Source organism: Colias croceus, chromosome 1, assembly GCF_905220415.1.
Source record: "Colias croceus chromosome 1, ilColCroc2.1".
In the NCBI taxonomy this organism is placed as follows: domain Eukaryota; kingdom Metazoa; phylum Arthropoda; class Insecta; order Lepidoptera; family Pieridae; genus Colias; species Colias croceus.
In genome coordinates this window covers 1,545,001-1,566,851 of record NC_059537.1, presented here as the reverse complement: position 1 = coordinate 1,566,851, position 21,851 = coordinate 1,545,001, and the positions used below count along the sequence as shown (strand labels likewise).

Sequence of the window (21,851 nt, the reverse complement as noted above, 5' to 3'; positions counted from 1 at the left end):
TATTTTTTCTATAAAATTATAAAAAAATTGATTTTCTTTTGTTTTAATTTTAATTGCTTACATACCTACTAACACTTACATGATAATGGTGAGTCATCAAATGATCATATTCACGTTTTCATATCACTACACGATTGCCAAATACATTCACTTATATTTTCACACATTTAACACAACGTATTTCACTATGAATAATAACAAATATCCATTATTCACAAACAAGAAAAAAAGCGCCATTTTGCGTCTTCCGCACTGAAAAGTTGAGACACTTTTTCACTGAGTATTCTTCAAATATCCCTAAAACCAATATCATAAACGTATTCTACGTAAAATTTCCAGTAATATACGTCTCAATTATTATCACTCATCTAATTATTCCTCTCGGCATAATTCACAATCCAAATATTCGTTGAACAAGACGAACGTTACAAAGTACAAACAGGGGGGGCACACTCAAAACTGTCATGTAAACGCATAGACGACAGCGACGCGGGCGGTGAGTGGTATAACTAAAATTAAAAAAAAGCCGCCATCTTGTAATGATGTGCGACTGTCATTGTCAACCATAGAGGAAGGATGTATATGTTGTCAACCATAGTTTTCAACTTTCGGACGGACGTTGATGCGATTTCGAGGTTATCTCATTAATTGTTTTTGTTAAATATATCTGGTTATCTTTTAAGTTTTTGTTTTGGTTAAGTTTTGTTTTGTGATTTTGTTACTTGTTTTATTATTGTTAACTGTTGTGAACGTTGTGATCATGAGTTTTCAACGGAGGAGAAAACACGCTAGAAGCTTAGAACTTTTTAAAAACTTGAGAATCCTGCCTCTTGCATGTATTTATATCAAAGAAATTTGTATTTTCATAAAAAAACATCCTCAATATTTTAAAACTAATAAAGAAATTGGAAAATTAACAAGATATCCAAACAATTTGTTTTATTGTATGTATGTATGTTTAATGTTTTAATGTATGTTTTTACCGAGGCCTAAATTAACTTTGTACAAAAAAAATGTTCCTTATATAGGTATTCAGATATTTAATAAAATCCCAAAAGACTTGCAAGGGGTTCCTCTTCCAGGATTTAAAAATAAATTTAATAAATACTTATTAGAGAATTGTTTTTACAACCTAAATGAATTTCTGTATGATATGAAAAATGTCTAAATAATATAAAATAATGATATTGATATTAATTGATTGACTGTATGACTAATGATTTATGTATAACCTAATTTTAAATGACAATACTCCTGACTCGTATTTTTACTATAAATATCTAATCATTTTCATTCATTATGTCAATTAATAATAATTATTGTATGCTATGTAGTTATAGTAAAAACATGAATGTTCCTTAATTCTGATCTTAATATCTTTGTATGTACCATGTTTTTATGCAATAAATGATTTATTTATTTATTTATTTAGAACAAAAGCTTTAGTTATTTCAGTGACTGCACTGAAATAACTAAAACTTTTGGTTTTAGCAGATTTTAGAGGTTTTAGCAAGTGTATAGTACCTATATAAATCTCAATTTCAATTTAATAAACGTGAATACTGCTAAAGAAATTGTTTTTTATTCTCACCCCTGGTTGCCCTCATTACTTATTTATTATTTACTCAACTTACAAGGCAACTTATGGAGTGAGAGTATGTTTACAAAAATATTACTAACGCCACAAAAAGAGTGTTGTCACGAAAACGACGCTTTTCTTGGTGTTAGTAATATTTTTGTAAATATACTTTCGCTCCATATCTGGTGCTAAATGTCGATATGCATACTGCATAGCTATATATATATATTTTCCCCTTTTAAAGCATTAGTTATCCTACAAAGTTGCAGATGGCAGCACGTTCCATACATGCACTTATTACCACAGAGTAGCCACTCTATCTCAGTTATACATCCTTCCTCTATGAGTACAAACTATGGCCGATGACGCAACTCAATCAATGATTCACTTTTTTTTTTTTTTTTTTTGTTTTAGTCGTAGACTGAGAAACTAATAGACAAAGGTACTCTGTAACCGCGACTGAGACAAAGATAGTTTGTCAATGTATAAGTTGAATGTTGCCACAGTATCCGAGCTCCCGGATGTTTTGGAAAGGGTAAATATTTTTAGGAGCAATTAAATAAAACCAGTTATGAGATTTTTCTTTTGTCTTTATAATCAATTTAGTAGATACAAAAAATATAAGCAGATTGATTATTGATGACGAAACACATTTCTTACTTTTTCATTGGCTTGTTCATATTTTACAATATTTTGTGAGAATCCAATCTTTTCTACCACTTCGATCCATTAATTACGTAGGTCTGGATCATCTGGAAACAAATCGATAAACATATGTTAATAATAATTAAGGTAGTTCAGGTTCTCTAAAATTATAAGTGTAATTTTATGTCAATCACAATTATTACTATGAGAAATAATAAATTAAAATATGTTTTCGATGCCGAAGTCTTCCCGAAACACTGGGTTATTATGGGATTTCATATGCATTTACTTTCGAGTTTCGCCATATTGTCAAATCAATATTTTTTATTGATGATCGGGGTATTATTTTTCCCGACACTGGCAACACTTACTTGTTGATGTTTATAGGTTATTGAATGTAAAAATCGATATTACGCTAATATTTTCCTTGTTTTAACGCGAATTGTTGTTACTTTAGGCTAAAGTATAAATAATCATCACTGAGAAACTATAAATAAGGACAATAAAGTCGTACTTACGCGTGAAAAGACACACCGGCAATTTTCTTCTCACTATCGCTTATACATGCAATAACACGACAACGCACCATTCTATTTACTTCGATGTCTATATTAAGATAATTTCACCGTCTTTTCAATGTACTCGTATCGATTTTTTACTAAATAATATCCAAAATTCGAACACCAAGCACGATGAAGGCACGAACTGTCAAAGTTTGTTTCGCAACTCAAGTTGCGGATCTTGAAAAACAGGTTACACACTAAGGGACAAAAAATTGGGTATTTGTGTCTTTGTCTTATGCATTTGTTATGGTATTTTCGCTCTCTTTCTTGTGTAAGTGAGAAAGGTATCGTCATTGGGTCTATTAGTTACTCTGTCTACGGTTTTAGTCTGTATTTCCTGTCTCGGAGTCGTGTCGATTTGAATTATAAATGTTTAAGGCATAGAGAAATATTTTTTATACTGGAAACATTCACTTGTACGTCTCTACTGATGACCTTCAATATCACGGGCCGCGTTACGCACAGCGTTTGTCAGCGCAGGACGCTCTCAGTACAATTTGAGTTACGCTACAACCGCTGTGCGTAGGACGCTACACGGGTTAAGAGGCTGATTCAAGAATGTTCTGCCATATTTTTCATTCTGTCAAACACAACGACAGTGCAGAGATAATTATTCCAAGCCCTGACACCGATATTTTTGTATTAGGCCTTTATTTCTGGCATAAACTTGAAAATATACTCGCCATCTTTGAATGCTCCCCCCCACTCCCCCATGCAACTATTTCACTGTACGAACTATTGAATCGTAAACAATGGACTATTGTTAATTATTTAAAATAATAATTTAAAAAATATATTCATGAGTTTTCAATCTATAGTGGTTTAAAGTTAACTCAAAAATGGACCATTTTCGTAAATTTTCTAAAAAATCTTAGAGAAAGTGTAAGAAATGTTATAGTATGCTATATATTCGTGATCTACTCAATAACCTCTTTCATTTGATACCCCACGCGGCATGTTTTGGAAATGTTTATTTTTTTCTTTGTCTGCCATATTTAATAACCGGGGTGCGGGGAAGGGGACCACAAAACTGGTTGGCAACATCTGTCTATAGGATGTCTGGGATCTATACAATATATATCAGAAGTCAGATTTAGGTCCGCTATTTATGCAAACGAACATCTCCTTGGAGCCTGCTCTATGAGCCAAAAAACTGTTATCGTTTGATAAAGCATTTACATTCTCTTGTTTATCGAATTTTTGATGGGTCCGAATTAGGATTATAATGATAACTGCGTTAAAAACAACCGACTTTAAACTTGCACTTGCAACATTTACAAATGCAGACAAAAATGCTCATAAAATAAAAACTTACTGGGCCTATCCGAATAAAATTTTTATGGGACCAATTCGACACCATCCCGCATCGAACAAAAAAAGAATCACGTAAATCGGTTCAGAAACCTCGGAGTAATCGGTGTACATACATAAAAAAAAAAAAAAAAAAAATTGGTTGTCTGTAAAGTCGGTTTACTGACGATAATTGAACGTGACAACGTCCGATTGTGCTTCTTTGTCGCTCGTTCCGCGCTCTCGTTTCCTCCTTTCGTCTCCTCCTTTTTTTTGAAGTCGGTTAAAAAAAAAGGAGTAGTTTTCCTATTACGGTGGTAGTTATTTCCAGGTAACTCTGTATTAGGTTATATCATCTCCTATTACGGCCCTATTCATAGAACATATTAAAATTACCAGCCCCCCTAGCCAAGTGGCATACGATTTATAGCGTTTCTCTTTCTACAAACGTTGACGCCTTATCGAATACGATAAACGACAGGTAGCCAAGTGGATTAGAACTTGGCGAACGCTTATTCTATTGGATCGTACGCTAATGTCAAATTCAATTCAATTTTTCGAAGGGTGGCAATTTTGTTTGAGTACAATTCTGCCAATGTCACGTTGGGAAGATAATACACGCTTGAGAAATTAACAATAATAGACCGATGTCAATCAAAACGCAGATATACCTAAAACAAAAAGAGACAAACACAATATATAGATACACAACATAAAAATTATTAGTACTGTTAATTCAGACAGATAATAAACGATATGAGAGTTAATTAAAAACAAACGAAATAGGACTACTCAATATTGTAAATAAATAAATATTATATATTTATAGTAAATTAATCTAGGTGTAAATTATAATTTTAGTTTATTAGTTGTGATAAAGTTGGTAAGAATTTCAATTATAGGTGTGTTTAACATAGCTAAAAGAGTGTTCATGTTAGTGGGTCTAGGGATATCTGGAGGAAGGAAATCATATAGGGAAGGGGAGAGATTAGGACAGTTGAGGAAGATATGGTCTAATGTGCCCTCGTCTATGCCACATTCACATAGTGAGCTATCCCTTACCCGAATCTTAGCCAAATGGACAGGGGTACATGAATGACCAAGCCTTATTCGACAGATCACAGAAGTAACTGGCTTGCTTACCTTTTTGAATTTTGAGAACCAAGGTTTGGATGGAATATCACCCTGGATTGAGGCATAAAACTTACCTTTCATTAATTGGGATGTTTTCCAGGAGGCTTTCCATGATTCAGTGAGGCGCAGTTGAGCAAGTGATATGAGATCTTGGGAATATACTAGATTGTGGGACTCAGATGCTATCCTAGAGGCAGACTTGGCGCACCAGTCTGCTGACTCATTGCCAAGGATACCACAATGACTGGGGATCCAGGTCAATGTCACCCGAATATTTCTCTCATGACATTCAAATAAGAGTTCTTTTATTTTGAGGATAATAGGATGTTTAATTTTGGCTCGGAATAGATTAGAACATAAAGAATTTAAGCAGCTTTGGGAGTCGGAGCATATGATAGATTGATCCATGTCATGAGAGAGAATATACGAGACAGCTTCCAGGATAGCCAATGCCTCTCCCGTGTAAGAGGATGTCAGCGGTGGGCATTTGCGACATAGCATTATGGAGTATTTTGGGATCCAGACGGCGATTCCTACATTGTCAGTATTCGATAACTTTGAGGCGTCCGTAAAAACAGTTGTCCAACCATGGAATTCCTCAGCTATGATTCGGTTGAAGTTCTCATTAGCACCAGGTCCTTTCTTAATACTGAAGGAATGAATATTAGGTCGAAAAACAATTGCCTGAAACGGGATAGTAAATAGGGGATTGCAGGTAATTTGATAAGAGGGAGAAGGGAGGTTTAAGAAATAGCAGAGAGAGTTTAATAGAGGATAGGAGCTGTTGTTTCCAACCAGACTATATAGAGTATGAAGTTTGGAGATAAGAGGATGGTCAGAGATTTGCAGGACTTTGCATAGGAATCTATCACAAAGATATTGTTTTCTTAATTTGAGCGGGGGGTCTCCACATTCTACTTGTAGCGCATTAATCGCGGTGGACTTCATCGCACCTATGATAATGCGCAAACACTTAGCTTGGACCTTATCCCAACTCGTATTGCAAGATTTATTGCATGGTTCTAACAGGAAAGAACCATAGTCAAAATGACTCCGGACTATGGCGTTATACAAAATTTTTTGACAGAAAGGATGAGAACCCCAACTTACCCCTGATAGAGCACGTATTACATTAATGCCTTTTTCACACTTATCCATAATATACTTCGAGTGAGATTTGCCTGATAATTTAGAATCTAAATGTATGCCTAAAAATTTTATGGAACTACTAGTGGGAAACGTTTCTGATTTATATGTTAGGAGCAGAGGAGGAATGTTCCTCTTACGAGTAAATATGACCGAAGAGCTTTTGGTGACTGAAAGTGAGAGGCCATGTTCATCCAACCATTGGTGGAGATAGAACAAAGCAGTGTTTAATCTCACTTCAGCCTCATTGATGTTTGGGCAACTAACGTATAAAGCAATATCATCCGCGTATTGCAAGATTTCGCAAAAATTTTCAACAGAGCATTCCAAATCGTGGGTATACAAGCTAAACAGGAGAGGACTTAGGACAGATCCCTGTGGCAGACCTTTCCATACATACCTGGGAGCAGATAGAGAGTCCCCTTGACGTACGCAAATCGACCTAGACATAAAGAGGTTGCAAATGTAACGTGTTATCCTCGCTGGAATGCTCAGATTTAGCATTTTCTGCCTGAGCACAGGAAGTAAGACGTTGTCGTATGCTGAGTGAATGTCGAGAAAGGCTCCCACAAGGAACTGTCTTTTTTGGAAAGCTATCCGGATATCTGTTGTTAAAATAGCAACACTATCTAGTGTGCTCACGCCTTTTCTGAAGCCAAATTGGGTTTTGGGGAGTAAATTTTGATTTTCGACGAACCATTCTAATCGGTTTTTAATTAAAATCTCCATAACCTTCAATAAGCAGGATGACAGTGCAATAGGCCTGTAGGAGTTGAAGTCTGAAGGATCCTTTGCAGGTTTGAGGATGGGTATAATTATTTGAACTCTCCAGGGTTCAGGGACTAAACCGTAGGCAAAAAAGGAGTTAATTAGGTTTAGGTATAAAGATAGGATTTCTGGGGGTGAATTCTTAAGGAAGGAGTAGGGAATACCATCAATACCTGGAGTTGAATCAACAAGCCCAGATAAAGCACAGTATAGCTCATCCATGGAGAACGGAGCATCAAAGCAGTTACTGGAAGGGATAAAAGAAGGATTTGTGGGTAAAGAATCGAAACTGGGAGCCATTGGGGGGGCTAGTTTGTTCATGAAAGAATTTAGCCACTGGGATGAATCAGATGATGATATATTGTTGGGGTTCAGTGAATTTCTAAATATTTTAACTTGTTTCCAAATGAGAGATAAGGGAGTTCTTGGTGAGAGAGATTGGCAGAACCTTGACCAACCTGTCTTCTTTTTTGAACTGAGCAGCCTTCTTGCTTCCGCAGATATTTTTTTAAAGTTAATATAATTTTCATTCGACATGTTGGCTGTATATAATTTTTCAGCATCGGCTCTTTTACGGATTATTTCTGAACAATCTGAATCCCACCAAGGTGTTGAGGGTTTGTAATTATGCAATGGTTTTAAGGGGATATGTTGTTCGGCACTAGAGATAAGGGAATCAACTAACCAGGTGTAGGTATTCAGGGCATTGTCCATGTCATTAATAAAAGGAGCGGAACTCATTTTCAAAACCAATGATTGAGAAAATTCGCTCCATTTGGCCTTGGATAATCTAAATCTAAGTAAGGGAGAAGGATTTGAGCTGGAAAGATGTTTATTAATGGACAGAAGAATAGGATAGTGATCACTGCCGCGTGAGTCAGGCAGGACAGACCATGAACTTAGTAAAGATATAGAGGGGGAGCAGAGGGAAAGGTCTACAGCACTATTAGGGTTTTGAGAGGGAAGAACACGATGAGTGGGAGAGCCAGTATTAAGAATACAGAGGTTAAGGTCATCAATTAATTCAAGTAAGGATAAGGAGAAAGCATCTGTTTTGTTTGAGCCCCAGCACGAATGGTGGGCGTTGAAGTCTCCTAAGATAAGTATCGGAGCAGGGAGAGAGGAGAAGATATAATACAAATCTGGGATTAGGGAAGAGTTAGGATTTGAGATATAGAGGGATATAACAGTGAAGTCTAAGACTTTTGCTGCTACAGCATTAATGTCATCATGATGGGATGGGATGGGGATTCTAGAGAAGGGGATATTTCTTTTGACAAAAAGTGCAGATCCAGCGTATCCATCACTTCTGTCGTCGCGTAAACAAGAGTAGGTGGAAATATGAAAACGAGACTCTGGAATAAACCAGGTCTCCGATATAGCAATAATTAAAGGTTCATAATCATTAATTAATCGAATTAGTTCATGCTTTTTCGGCCGCAAGCTCCTCGCATTCCATTGTATTAAATTCAGTGGAGCCATTGTTTACTTGAACCGTTTCAAAAATTTTGCATAGTACAGATCTCACGTTGGACGGTAATTCAGTGTCATTGTACATTCTCAAGATGTCGTAAACAAAGGAGAGGCAAGATACAACCACATTAGAGTCGTTGTTAGATGAAGGAGAAGAGGAGGGAGAGGGGAGAAGAGAGTTAAAAGAAGAGGAAGAGGGGATAGCCCCAGATAAAGCACACCCATTGCCTAACACAGACTGAGGAGCCTGAGTTATCTCAGAGTGAGCGGCTTTGTCATATGTTTTACCCAGAAGAGGACGGGGGCGGGGAGCACGGAAGACAGTTTTTTTATAGGAAATGGTATTTGGTGCCATTCTTGGGAAGGATGTTTCAGGGGCTTGGTCTCTGAAGGATGGAACGGACCGGGAAGCATCAGCGTAGGACTTTTTGGAGGGTGAGAATCGGAGCGAAGCTTCCTGATAAGATATGCTCTCTTCAGACATAACAGATTTTATGTTCTTCTGTCGAATTTGTTCAGGGCATGAATTGTAAGATGCAAAGTGTGAGCCTGAACAATTAACGCAATGAGCATCTGATTCTCTCACCTCACATTCATCACCGGGGTGGTCTTTTGAACATTTAAAACACCGTGGGTTTGATCTACACTGGTTTTTAATGTGGCCAAACCTACAGCATTTCAGGCACTGGATTGTTGGCAGTCTATAAAGTTCTACTGATAGCGATGATTTGTACAGGAATACCTTGTCAGGAAGCTTCTGCCCTTGGAATGTTAGGACTAGGGAGTTTGTGGGGATCCATTCAGTGCTCTCTGTCGTACGATTTTTCCTATTTAACCTACGTGCTTTTAAGATATACCCAAAGCCCGCAGGGATTTCCAAGTTGGCAACAAATTCCTGCATAGAGATGTCAGTGGGCACTCCTCTCACAATGCCCATTCGTGAGTAATTGTATAAGGGGATAATTGCGCTCAGGTTGTGCTGTGCCAATATTGGATGACCAATAAATACATTGGCATCTTCACCACTTAGGAATTCGATAGCCACCCTATTGCGGCCGATTTTCTTAATGCCATCTCTGCAAATATTTTTGATGCCATTTCTAACAAGTAGTTGACCGATTTTGATGGCACGGATCGAGGTGCCTGATGCGGGGTCATTTTCCATCTTACTGCAATGTACAATGTATGGTCCCGAGTCAGTTACAGAATACTGTCGAATAGGGCCTTCTAGAAGGGGATGCTTATAAACAGTATCTATGGCAATAGAGTTAGGACAATCGATTAGCGAAGATTTCTTTGTTTTGCTTTTGATATCATCACTAACATCCTGGTCAAGATGACGTTTTGGCCTTGGACGGGGCACATTATCGCTCATAGTCTCAGGAGGGGGAGGGGGATCAGGTGGATCAGGAGGTAAAACCTCCATGACTTAAATAATATTTACTATTAATTAAAACAAACCTCGCATAAACCGTCACCAACACAAAAATATCAGGTTTGATAGACTTAATACAGTAAAAATCAAAATTAAACTAAGAAGTATGAAAATATAAACACTCTAAACACAAAACACGTGTATACACTTACACCACCGCAGACCGAAAAACTACGCTAATGTCTATGGCTTCGAATTCTAACGTCAGTCAGCGTACGTCAAACTGTCAACTGTCATTCAGTTTGACATTAGTAATGTTGAAAAATATTCTTGAAATATTCAAATTAAACTGCCGAATTCCGAAAACGGAAAAAGTAAAAAGTCAAAAAATTTTTGAAGTGAACTAAAAAATACAGGTTGTGCTTTAAATTATAAAAATACAAATAGAGGTAAGTTAATTTTGCATTTGCAATGAGGCATAAAAAGATATAATGTCTTCAAGGTTTAAATTTAATTTATTTATGTGTACTTATTTTTCTAGTTTAGAAATGGAGAGACTGCGCGCCAGTCAGGAGCAATTTTCTGCTCTTATAGAATTCATGGAAAGGTACTATTAAAAAAATACAGTTTTGATTCCAAACTTGCTTCAATATTTTTATAATAAACAATGAAATCATTAATACCAAGTGCTTCATTGGTGTGTGTTACCCATAGGTATGGTGACCTCTCGCGACCACAGCGGGGACCTCAGGGTCGACTAAAAATGTGGGCAAGGCTCACATTATTACTTAATTCAGTTGGTGGTGGGGTTCACAAATCACAAGAGAAGTGGAAGAAAGTAAGTTTGAACTTGCATCTTGTTAACCTAGCTGTATATTTCAAACTCTCAATTGTTTTGCTATTAACTTGCATCTTGTTAACCTAAGTGTACATTGCAAACTCTCAATTGTTTTGCTATTCACTTGCATCTTGTTAACCTAAGTGTATATTGCAAACTCTCAATTGTTTTGCTATTTACTTGCATCTTGTTAACCTAAGTGTATATTGCAAACTCTCAATTGTTTTGCTATTAACTTGCATGTTGTTAACCTAAGTGTATATTGCAAACTCTCAATTGTTTTGCTATTTACTTGCATCTTGTTAACATAGCTGTATATTTTAATATATTCATTTATTTTGCTATTGCCCTTTTCATGCACCGCTTTAACTCACAACATGTAAACCTAAAGGTCTGGGCAGATTGGAAGACTAAAACAAAAAAAAAAGAAAATGTTGATTTCCAACCACACAAATGGTACTGGTGGTGGTCCAAGCAGCAGGCTGTCTCTAACAGTTTTGGAAGACCGAGTCTGTGCCATACTGGGAGAGACTGCTGTTCTTGGTCAAGCTGGCATACAAGAGCATGGCTTTAATGTTAGTACTATTATATTATAGCAACTTTACGTATCACACCAATTCCTCTGTAACTTGCATGGCCAATAATAGATATTTATTTTGAAAGAGATTACATATAAGCCTCTTTCAACTTGTGTAAAATGAATTGTATTAAATAAATAAAACAAATAAATAGCTTGAAAATCTATACTAATATAATAAAGCTGAAGAGTTTGTTTGTTTGATTGAACACGCTAATCTCGGGAAATACTGGTCCGATTTGAAAATTTCTTTCGATTTTAGATAGCCCACTTATCGAGGAAGGTTATAGGCTATATATATCATCTCGCTAAGACCAACAGGAGCAGAGCACTGCAGGTAAAACTACGGAGCACAGCTAGTGTTTGAAAATGTAATTCCATCACAATATAATTAATAGATATTTAATGTTGATGAGAACATTAAATATCTTTTAATTATATTTTATTCTTTATAAATCTATATCAATTATACAAAATACTTAGCTAACAATTCCTAATCGTAACATTTGTAAGTGTTAAGAGTATATGATAAAAGTTATAAATAACTAATATATTGATAAAAATAAATATTTTTCAGGCGCCACCAGTACCAAGGGAAGAACCCATTCCTGAAGATGTGGAAATTGAAATTCCTGTAGGCTTAGAGAATTTTAATTATAATAGTAAGTTTTATTAAACTCTATTTACTTATTAAATTAGCCTTCTTCTAGGAGCTGTTTTCAATCGTCATAATATAGTTTAATCGATAATAATTGAACATAATTCATTAAATGACTTGAATAAATTAGTCTTTGCTTGTATCCTAGAGAATATTATTCAACAGATGGAATGGATGAACATTTCTAATTTATAATATAAGTGGAAGTCAGAATTATATTTGCCTCCTTAACATTATTTTCATTACTCAACAGCAAGTGTTCCAACATTGCCAGCATCACCGCTACTGCTAGACCCACAGCCCTCACCACCACCACCACCAGTACGTCCGCCGCCCCCTCTACCGCGTTCTCCTCCGCGTCCCACTGGTCGACGGTCATCGGCGTCACCGCGATCTGCGACTGCCTCGCCGCGACATGGGATGCAGAGAGCTCGCAGGAATCGCGGCTTAACGCCATTTGACCGGGCCGCTACAGAATTTGTGGCGGTTGAACAACGACGCCTTGCACTGGAGGAGACGCGAGAGAAGCTTTCCCATGAGCGAGAAAGGGAAAGGGAAAAGCTTCTCCATGAACGTGAGAGGGAGCGTGAGGAACTTTTCCACCAAAGAGAAATGGAGCGACTGCGGCTGGAGTCGCTAAAGGTTGAGGCAAATCGCGAGCAAACTAGGGTGATGCAGCAAATAGCTGTTATCGGGCAAAGGTTGCTCGAGATATTGCCTCAAGGGCCCGCATCTTAATTTTTTTTTTCATAGAGTTTTAAGTGTATTATTTAGTGCCTTTCTTTTTATTTTTTTTAAGTGCTTGTTTTAGATTTTAATATTTTAATTTAATAGTTTAAGTACAGTATTTTCTGTCCTCAGTCTTTAGTTGTTTTACTTTTTACACGCTTTTTATTAGCTTCACCTGTATGTTTGAATGTTTGTTTGTAACCGACTTCTTTGGGCGCGATTTTGACCCACTTTAAACGGCCAGATTTCGTTCAAACTTTGTAGATTTATTGAGGACCGATGACAATACACTAATTTGATAAAATTATTCCATTTTTCAATTTGCAAAAAGCGTGTTTTTTAGTTTTTTTTAAACTATTATTATATATATCTTTAAATTTAATAGGATTTATATGTACTTAATTTATTTTAAGTGTTTGTTTTAGATTTTAATATTTTAATTTAATAGTTTAAGTACAGTATTTTCTGTCCTCTGTCTTTAGTTGTTTTACTTTTTAATCTTTAAATTTTATAGGATTTATATGTACTTAATTTGTTTTAAGTGTTTGTTTTAGTTTTAAGAATATTAAATAAAACATATATATACATAATAATAGTATATTTTATTACTTAATTAGTTAAGTAGTTTATACCACCATTAATTCAGTACACACTTTTTTAAATACTAACAAAAAATACAATAATAAAAATTACAAACTTAAAAATATAAAAAACAGGTTGAGGCTGCAACAATGATCAATTTTTTCACCTATGACCTGCACTAAAATATGAGCAGTTATCAGAAACTTTAAAAGGATTAATATATACTGTAACTAATGCAGTTTCATTATTTAAATCTGTGTAGGTAAACAAAATAATGTTTTAGGAGCGAAAAAATATTATACAAAACTACTTGGTCAGGCATACTAAATTAGGCTTAAAAGTAATACACATTAAAACTACACACAACACACTTTAAAAAATACAAAAATAACCTACTAAACTAATCTATTAACTAAATTATTTAGCATTATTCTGCCACTCATCAGCTCATCTTGGTTGCTGGAAATGGGTCCAACCCCCACACTCGGTTCATCACCATCCTCTTGTTGCTCAGCCATATTATTAGGGGGAGGTAATTTAGCATCCAGTGCAATATTGTGCAGAACACAACATGCAATAGTTACCTCACTGGCAACACGAGGATGGTAATGGAGTGTACGATGCTTCAGCAAGCATCTCCAATGAGCCTTCAATACACCAAAACATCGTTCAATACAATTGCGTGCCTGTAAATGGCGTGTAGTGTACACCTCTGCTCGAGAACCTGGTTCGGCATTTAAAATTGGTGTCATCAGCCACGCTCTCTGTGGGTATCCAGAATCACCTTAAACAAATAATGTAGTTAAAGAGCTTTATAAATTATAACTCCAATATTTTTATGATAAATATGTAGAAGTAGGTAGGAATTAAATGATTTACCTAATAGCCACGTCAATTCACCATTTTCGTGAAGTCCACGCATGTATGGTTCCACTTCACTGGATGACCATATGAAGGAATCATGCGTGGCTCCACCATATTTTGCATTGACATTGATAATCTTTAAATTATCATCACATATCTGAAAAAAAAAATTTAAGTTATAAAAAATATTCTATTTGCAGTTGCTTTGTTATTTTGTTTTAATGAAACATGATTAAAAACAATGCTTACTAACTAATAATACATATGCAAAGAAAAATAGCTTACCATTTGCACATTTAAGGAATGGTATCCTTTTCTGTTAAAATAATTCTGTTCATCAATGTGGGGTTTTACAATTGATATGTGAGTGCAATCTATGCATCCAATTACCCCTGGCAATTGAAATTTCCTTTGAAATCTGTAATTAGGTACATTCACATTTTATAATCAAAGACAATTACCTACATATATTAAACATATAATACAATTGTTAAAAAGACTTTCAAATGAATTTGTCATAATATTTTGTAAACCTTTAAAACATTTAGAATTGAACAGAAACAAACATTTTGTGGTATAATAGAATTGTTTGTGACTACAATAGCAGCAACCTTCTTCAATGCAAAGGATTATGTTATTTATTAAAATTGTACAAAACATTGAAAGTTTTTTTTTTTATGTCAGAGCAAGCAACTTAAGCATAAGAAATAAACACTTGCAACATAAGAAGTGTTGCAGGTGCTTTGCCGGCCTTTTATGGACAAACTAGCGGTCCGCCCCGGCTTCGCCCGTGGTACGTATTCACGTTTTCTCAACATAAGAACCATCCTCGTACTTCAAGGAATATAATAAAAAAAGAATTATCGAAATCGGTTCAGCCGTTCTCGAGTTATGGAATTACAACGAAAAGTGGCATTGATTTTTATTATGGACAAATAAGCTCTTTTCTTGAAGGCCCCAATGTCGTAGTTGTACATTGAAAGTTATAAATAAATTAATAAAAACACTTACTCTTGTCGAATTCTTGTTCTTTCTTGGTGTGTTTGAGGGAAAACTATCCATTTTTTCACTATCCGAGGACTGTTGAGTGCCTCCACAACTTGCCTAATGCATCTACTTGTAGTGCGTTGTGGCAAATGTTGTGTGACACCCACAATTCTCTGATAGGATCCCGTTGCGAAGAAACTCAGAGCGCAAAGAACCTACGAATATAAGTAGAATTAGGATACGTAATATAGGTACCTAATAGATGTGCACAACACATGCCTTTCATTGGGCATTTAAAATATCGGACATCACTAATAATATTATAAACAATCGCAGTGAAGAAACTGTGGATTACCTTTACTTCCAAAGGAATTTCTTTAGTCCCCCGTATGTTTGTTTCGTTACGTAGGCTGCAGCAAAGCTCGCTAAAAGTTTTTTTATTTAACCTAAAACGCTCCTGAAACAATTGTTCCGGCATTTCATTGATTGTCTCTAAACTCCGTCTGGACGCATTTCTTTTTTGGCGCCTGAGCCAAAGTTCTTCATCGTGCGCAGCTTTTAAAAGTCTCAAAGCGTGCATTTTATGAAAACTAAAATTTTATAATCACTAAACACAACACGAAACTTCGACAGCTGATTATAAAATCGCCATTTTGTTTCGATTTCTACAAGATGTTATAGCGTACGCTAGTTATCGAACGCCCATTGGCGTAGTCTCCTGTCAAAAGTGCCACTTGGCTAAGCATTTGTATGGCGCCTGTCGTATGACTTAGGTAACGTTTCGTCACGTTTCGTCTAATAGAATAGAAAAACATTGCCACTAGCCACTTGGCTACCAATTTTCGTTTCGTTACGCTGGGTCACGTGACGTATCTCCAGCTTATGTCAATCTCATACATTCGTTTATCTATTCTATCAAACGCAATGACTAAGGAATCCTATGGACAGGGCATATTGTTCTATACAAACAACTGATTATACAAATATCATGCATTTCGATACCGAAATAATAAAACTAATACTGTCTCTTTCTAACTAATGAATATTCTGATATGTGAAAAAATATGACTATACGTCAGTCAGTGCTAATTCTATACCGCTTGACATTTGAAGTTAGCTCAAATACCTACTGTGGCCGGTCGCCATTTTATGTTCTCGTTAATACGATGTACATGCTCTGTCATTGCTCCGTAGTAAACATTGAAAAATATTGAATATTTTTGTGATTGTGACAAACATTTGTGTCTAAAACATATAGAGTGGTCAAGGACAAATAGTGGCATAATGCCAAAGCGCAGTATTGTGAGATGTGGCTCCGGAAAGAATGAAAACCAGAAAAGTTTGTCTTTGCACCGGTATGTATACGTTTTGACTGAAATATTAGTTATTTCTTTGCTGATTTAGTTATTTTCATGTATATTGAATTAAGGAGTATTCACAGACTATGTTCAGTGCAAAATTGTTACCAAATATAGCTTTATTTTGTATATTTTCGTTCTAGTAAAATAATGAATTTGGGTGCTAGTGATGGCTTATAATATCGACATCAGCAAAATGTTCGATGATGACGTGCGTCTCCCAAGGCTGTGTCATTAATCTTAAGAATAGTTGCTTTGGTGAATACACTTCCAAAATAACAAATTAATTTTGCCAAGAGCAGCAGAAGGAAAAATAAAACACTTAAATTTACCTAATATGAATTTTAACTTAAGTAAGATTAATCGCTTTTATAGTACCTACTTTAATTAAAAATGTATTTATAAATAAGTCAGGTCAGGACTAAAATTATAATAACCTAAATATTCATTTTTTGAAGGTTACCAAGAAGTGAAAATAGAAAAGGAGAATGGTTAGAAGCAATTGAAACTGAATATATCAAGCCAAATGTAAAGGATATATCATAGTACATTTCCCAGAAAGTGCTTTCAATAGAACAATGGATGTGATTAGTCTGCACGATGATGCTACACCAGTATGTCTGCCGCTGCATTCACACAGGGTGAGGTTTTTATCTGTAGACACGTGATGTCTTCCAATTTACTTTTGGTCTTTTTATTTAGATTTAGGGCTGTCATTTATAATCTAACGTTTCTCCTATTTTGAAGGAGGCCTGTGAACAAACTGAGATGGTTTTATATGATTTTTTGAGTACAAATTTGGGTGATATTTGGTTGTTGAAATGTTATTGACTGAGGGAAAGTGCAATTTACTTTAAATACATGGGGTGTTTTAAGTTATTTTTCTATTCTTTATAAATTTATATATATAAAGCATTTGAATGCCATAAAACCAAAAATATAAATTCAAATTCCGCTATTGTAAGCCCTAATGTTGATATTAATTTCAAACCATCAGCATTGCCCTTTTAATTAAAATGTATTGCATTTTAGTTTAAATGTAAAGTGAACAATGCTAGTTAATGTAAACTGTGACATTTCATTTCCAGGTACCAGTTGAGCCTCAAATCCCGAACTCAAAAATGAACAGAGTGAATCCGAGTGCATCCCAGGCTGCACAAAATAGTTTAGCTCTATAATTTTCTCTGTTATTATATATTATTGTTTTTTTGTCTATTATTTATAAATAAATAAATTACTGTATATTGTGTTGTTCATCGTAATAAAATACTATTATATACCTGTATTATTATATATGTTGTTTCATTATATTACATTCCTCAAAACTGAAATTACCAAATTGTAAGTCTACCGTAATCCTTATATCGAAGTCAAAATTGAACTGGATTTATCAAATTATACAGCTATCTTGTCCTGCGAGGTTGCTGGTGTTTTACAAGTAACCCTGTATAGGTGTTACCGTCACGAGCAGCCATCGCCATACTTAATTTTATTAATTGGCATTGTCATTTTTTCCATTTGTAATTTTACGTCTATGTTTTGTACAATAAAGTTAAAATAAATAAAAAAGAGTGTGTGTTTATGTACACGCGTTAGAAGTTACTTCTTTGGCGTATGGACAAAATACTAGAATATACAACTTGAACATAGTTATCAATTTTCATACCACCTAGAACTTATTTCATGCTGTTAATTTTAGGTGTCGGTGTGCGCGCGCATCGTAAAAATTCACTCTCACTTATATATATGTCACTTCCATGTGATTCCATATTCATTGATCAAACGTTACGCTAATAGAAAGCCACTTGGCTAGGGGGGCAGAGACGTTAGAGCGTTTTCACATTGTCCGGTCCGATATCGGATATCGGACGCCGATAGCCGATATCCGATATCGGAGGCTAAGTAAAATGTATGATTTACGCACCTGTCTTTCACATTGTCCGGTCCGATATCGGATATCGGAGCCAACACCGATATTCCCGTGAACTATCGGACGATAATGTTCAGTGTTACCAGCTCAATTTTCGAAAAGGTAGTATACCAACAGCAAAAAAAGCACTAGTTTGTGTATTTTCAGTCATTTCTAGGCGCTAAATGTAAAAAAAAAATCCTTTCATTTACTTTAAACCTTTTTATTAAGAAAACATTCATTTAAGTATTTAAAGGCATTAAAAATACGATTTATACGGGAGCTATTTTAATATCGTCCTATAATATACGGCAATTGGCTGAACTGAAGTAAACAAAAATATATTGTGTTCTTAAATTCAACCGTATCTTCGAAATATTAGTATCTTTTATCTTTATTTACTCATTCTGCCTCGCTCCTCCTCCTACTCGGACTACTGTTGTGCTGTAAGCTGTTTATTGTATTGTTGTCATTGAGTCACAGATTTAGTGCTTTGTTTTAGCGCCGATATCAAACCTGTATAATAAATAGCACATCTAAATAATATTAAGTAATTAATAATATCAAATCTTTTTTATATTTTACTTTTCCAGCTGTTTTTGAAGTCGGTTTCTTTATTGTAGTTATTTTTACTGTATGTACAACTACGATCTATCAGTTGATTTTTTTTAAATCAAACCCTTTTTATTGAAAAGAAAATTTACAATACGGCAATTTTGTTTAGTTTTCTCTAAAATTTCAGAATTAGAATGCGGCAACCCTTAGACTAAGGATTGGTCTCCGCGCGCGCGCTACGACTAGATACCGCTCCACCTAAAAACAATAGCTCCGTGAGTGCGGCAACTCAGTTCTGTAGTGTGTGTAAGGCAATTTGTAAGGACGCTAGTGTGTGTGAAGAATTGTACTGCCAGCTACATAAATTTTACCCCATAAATGGGAAATGGGCTATCTTGGAAAGAAGTTTGAAAAATATTTTCATTTCATTTTGGCCTTGCCGGGAATCGAACCCATGAACATGTGACTCAAATCCACTTGCGATGCCACTATACTATCACAAAGGTTTTTTAAAAGTAAAAAAGCAGTAATAAAAAAATAACATATGAGTCAGTTAAAACAAGGTTAAACAGAAATAAATTATTGTTATTATCATTTTTTTTATAATATGCGTTAGTACCTAATAGTATTGAAAAAAAAAAAACATTATGAATAAAATAAGTTCAAATTAAAAGTGTGTTTTTGGGATATGCAGTACGGCAACACTAAATGGCGTCGTATTTTCGTAAACAACATTTTCAAAGTACAGGTGAAATATCGAATAATACGATTATTCCTGATGTTACGTGATCCCAGTGTCTTTCTTATTATTTGTTGTATTTTTTTTAAACAGTTTTATGGCACAAACAGGCATTTTACTTCAGGTTTTGTCCAAAATCTTTAGAAACTATCGGTACACCCTCTCCACACAATGCTCGTGACACGACTGGCTCGGGTACGCCGATTTCGGCGTACTTTTAGTTGCCGCATTTTTCGAGTACGCCGGCGGTATCTAGTCGTAGCGTGCGCGGAGACCAATCCATAATCTAAGGCGGCGACCCTAAATTTTGTCAAGAACGCGCGGCGACTTTTGAGCTTGTTTACTATTTTGGTTGTCATGGCTATATTATTATTAGTCTGTGGTACTATGTACATTGCGGAATCTGTGACTGTGAATTAGTTTAGTTTAATTTATTTCTGTTTAAATATTTGCACCCCCAGATATTAGGTAGAATGTACATATTAGCACTATAAAATTGTAATAACAGCACCTACATTTGTAAATGTAATTTGAATTTGTATTTGCTAGTTTCGTCGCTTTAATACTGAGTTGAATTTTTTTTTTTATTTTATTTGTATAAGAACATAACAGTCATACATGATTTAATATAAAAAAGTTCTAAAATTCACTACGACCACACAACATGTTCTAATAATAAAAAAAGAAAAACAGCATATTAAAAAAACAAGCCTCACAATGAAATTGAATATTGAAACTAGATTCTGACTCTGCAGAGGGTACAAATCCATACTCCGCAGTCAGCAGATTAAACCGGTTTGAAAAACATCAGTTTATTTATTACTATTTATTTCATTTAAAATAAAGTTTATTTTTTGTAACACAAATGCATCCACTGTTTATTTTAATTCCCAATATATCTACTTTTCCAGTTTCTGGCAACACTCATGTTATCGGGACGATATTATCGGATAATGTGAAAGGGCAAATTGTGTCCGATATCGGATATCGGCTATCGGCTATCGGCTTCCGATATCCGATATCGGATCGGATAATGTGAAAACGCTCTTACTCTAAAAATCGAAATCTGACATCTAGAATCGAATGCATTGATTACTTGTGAATAAAAATCATCATAAATTAATAAATTCGATTGACAAATATTTCAAATCCGTATCGATTAATTCACTTTAATCGATGTTTTTAAGCAGGTTACCTCTCTTTGAAGATAAAATTGATAGACGTCAAATGTTGCCTATTAAATTGGCTCGACTATAATATTTCACTTGCATAAGTAAGTAATGCATTTACCAAAAATCGTAAATGATCGAAAACATGATTTTATACATCATTTTTATTTTAATACAGATTATAACACTTTTCGCTAAGGATGGTAACACTTATTTCTTGTGTCTATGGTCATTCGATGGATTTCAAAACGAACAATGTTGTTTATGAAAATTCAAAAAGTACGATACAATTGTGCGTTTGGTATAACAAAATATAGAATGTAGTTCAGTAAGAGAGCGCTGTTAGCATAATGTTCAAGCATCAGCGTCCGCGCCCTTCAGCCTGAGGCGCGCGAAGTCTTCGAAGATTATGTCGTCGTCTTGTTCTTGGCCATTTTCGTTTCTGTAAACAAAATTCGATATTAGTTTACGTGTAGTGTAAGTATAGTGAGGTCTTAGATTACAAAATAAAAGACAGATGGAGCGTTGCCGAACTAAACCGAATGATTTATCGTCATTTTCAATAAAGCTATGTGTGCTGTCATTTCGCCGCTGCACTGTACGTATACGGTGCTTCTGTGTGCGTGTAATGTTACCAGATATTGAAAAATTTCCCAAATTTTTCCCCGACTACGGAAAAAAGAGGGTTATGTTTTTCGAGTTTATGTATGTATGTATAATATTTCTTTGACACGCCCTGCAGTATAAACCGTTGGACCGATTTTGAGTTGTGAGGTTTCATTGCAATCATCTGAATTATTATGTTAGTGGCGGTAGTGACGTAGGCTATACATATACATAAATTAGCAGTCAAGTTTTAATTTTTCTTACCTTCTCGGTAACCTAGCAAAGATGCCAGTCTTGAACCGATGAT

The 21,851-nt window shown here is 35.2% G+C and overlaps 3 protein-coding genes and 3 long non-coding RNA genes across 8 annotated transcripts in view; 2 read left to right on the top strand and 4 right to left on the bottom strand.

Moving 5' to 3' along the window:
• Nucleotides 1-2,151: 2,151 nt before the first annotated feature.
• LOC123695875 lies at nt 2,152-3,648 on the bottom strand. Its single transcript, XR_006752002.1, has 2 exons — nt 2,743-3,648; nt 2,152-2,331 (listed from the first exon to the last, which is right to left on the bottom strand). It is a non-coding gene; the product is annotated as an uncharacterized LOC123695875 (long non-coding RNA).
• Nucleotides 3,649-4,381: 733 nt separating this feature from the next.
• On the bottom strand, nt 4,382-10,130 carry LOC123695755. The gene is made up of 2 exons (XM_045641679.1): nt 10,060-10,130; nt 4,382-5,860 (listed from the first exon to the last, which is right to left on the bottom strand). The coding sequence occupies exon 2, from the start codon at nt 5,710-5,712 to the stop codon at nt 4,927-4,929; it is 786 nt and encodes a 261-aa protein (XP_045497635.1). The 5' UTR covers nt 5,713-5,860; nt 10,060-10,130; the 3' UTR covers nt 4,382-4,926.
• A 97-nt stretch (nt 10,131-10,227) lies between these two features.
• LOC123695568 (swi5-dependent recombination DNA repair protein 1 homolog) lies at nt 10,228-12,866 on the top strand. Of its 3 annotated transcripts, XM_045641469.1 has the most exons (5): nt 10,396-10,422; nt 10,515-10,580; nt 10,688-10,811; nt 11,966-12,050; nt 12,300-12,866. In XM_045641469.1, the coding sequence occupies exons 2-5, from the start codon at nt 10,522-10,524 to the stop codon at nt 12,782-12,784; spliced, it is 753 nt and encodes a 250-aa protein (XP_045497425.1). In that variant the 5' UTR covers nt 10,396-10,422; nt 10,515-10,521; the 3' UTR covers nt 12,785-12,866. The 3 variants fall into 3 exon arrangements, with proteins under 3 accessions (XP_045497417.1, XP_045497425.1, XP_045497432.1); XM_045641461.1 differs by having other exon boundaries at nt 10,228-10,580; XM_045641476.1 differs by lacking the exons at nt 10,396-10,422; nt 10,515-10,580 and having other exon boundaries at nt 10,742-11,386.
• Nucleotides 12,867-13,358: 492 nt separating this feature from the next.
• On the bottom strand, nt 13,359-16,203 carry LOC123695395 (putative nuclease HARBI1). The gene is made up of 5 exons (XM_045641233.1): nt 15,564-16,203; nt 15,233-15,423; nt 14,507-14,639; nt 14,237-14,378; nt 13,359-14,141 (listed from the first exon to the last, which is right to left on the bottom strand). Exons 1-5 carry the CDS (start codon nt 15,786-15,788, stop codon nt 13,753-13,755), a joined length of 1,080 nt encoding a protein of 359 aa, XP_045497189.1. The 5' UTR covers nt 15,789-16,203; the 3' UTR covers nt 13,359-13,752.
• Nucleotides 16,204-16,280: 77 nt separating this feature from the next.
• Nucleotides 16,281-17,808, top strand: LOC123695807. Its single transcript, XR_006751979.1, has 3 exons — nt 16,281-16,563; nt 17,025-17,207; nt 17,655-17,808. It is a non-coding gene; the product is annotated as an uncharacterized LOC123695807 (long non-coding RNA).
• A 3,276-nt stretch (nt 17,809-21,084) lies between these two features.
• The window catches only part of LOC123695848, a 1,755-nt gene continuing 988 nt past the window's right edge, over nt 21,085-21,851 (bottom strand). Inside the window, exons 1-2 of the long non-coding RNA XR_006751993.1 lie at nt 21,809-21,851; nt 21,085-21,380 (exon numbers count right to left, since the gene is read on the bottom strand). The exon at nt 21,809-21,851 is cut by the window's right edge and continues 988 nt beyond it. This is a non-coding gene — a long non-coding RNA (uncharacterized LOC123695848). The remainder of the gene's footprint in view (nt 21,381-21,808) is intronic.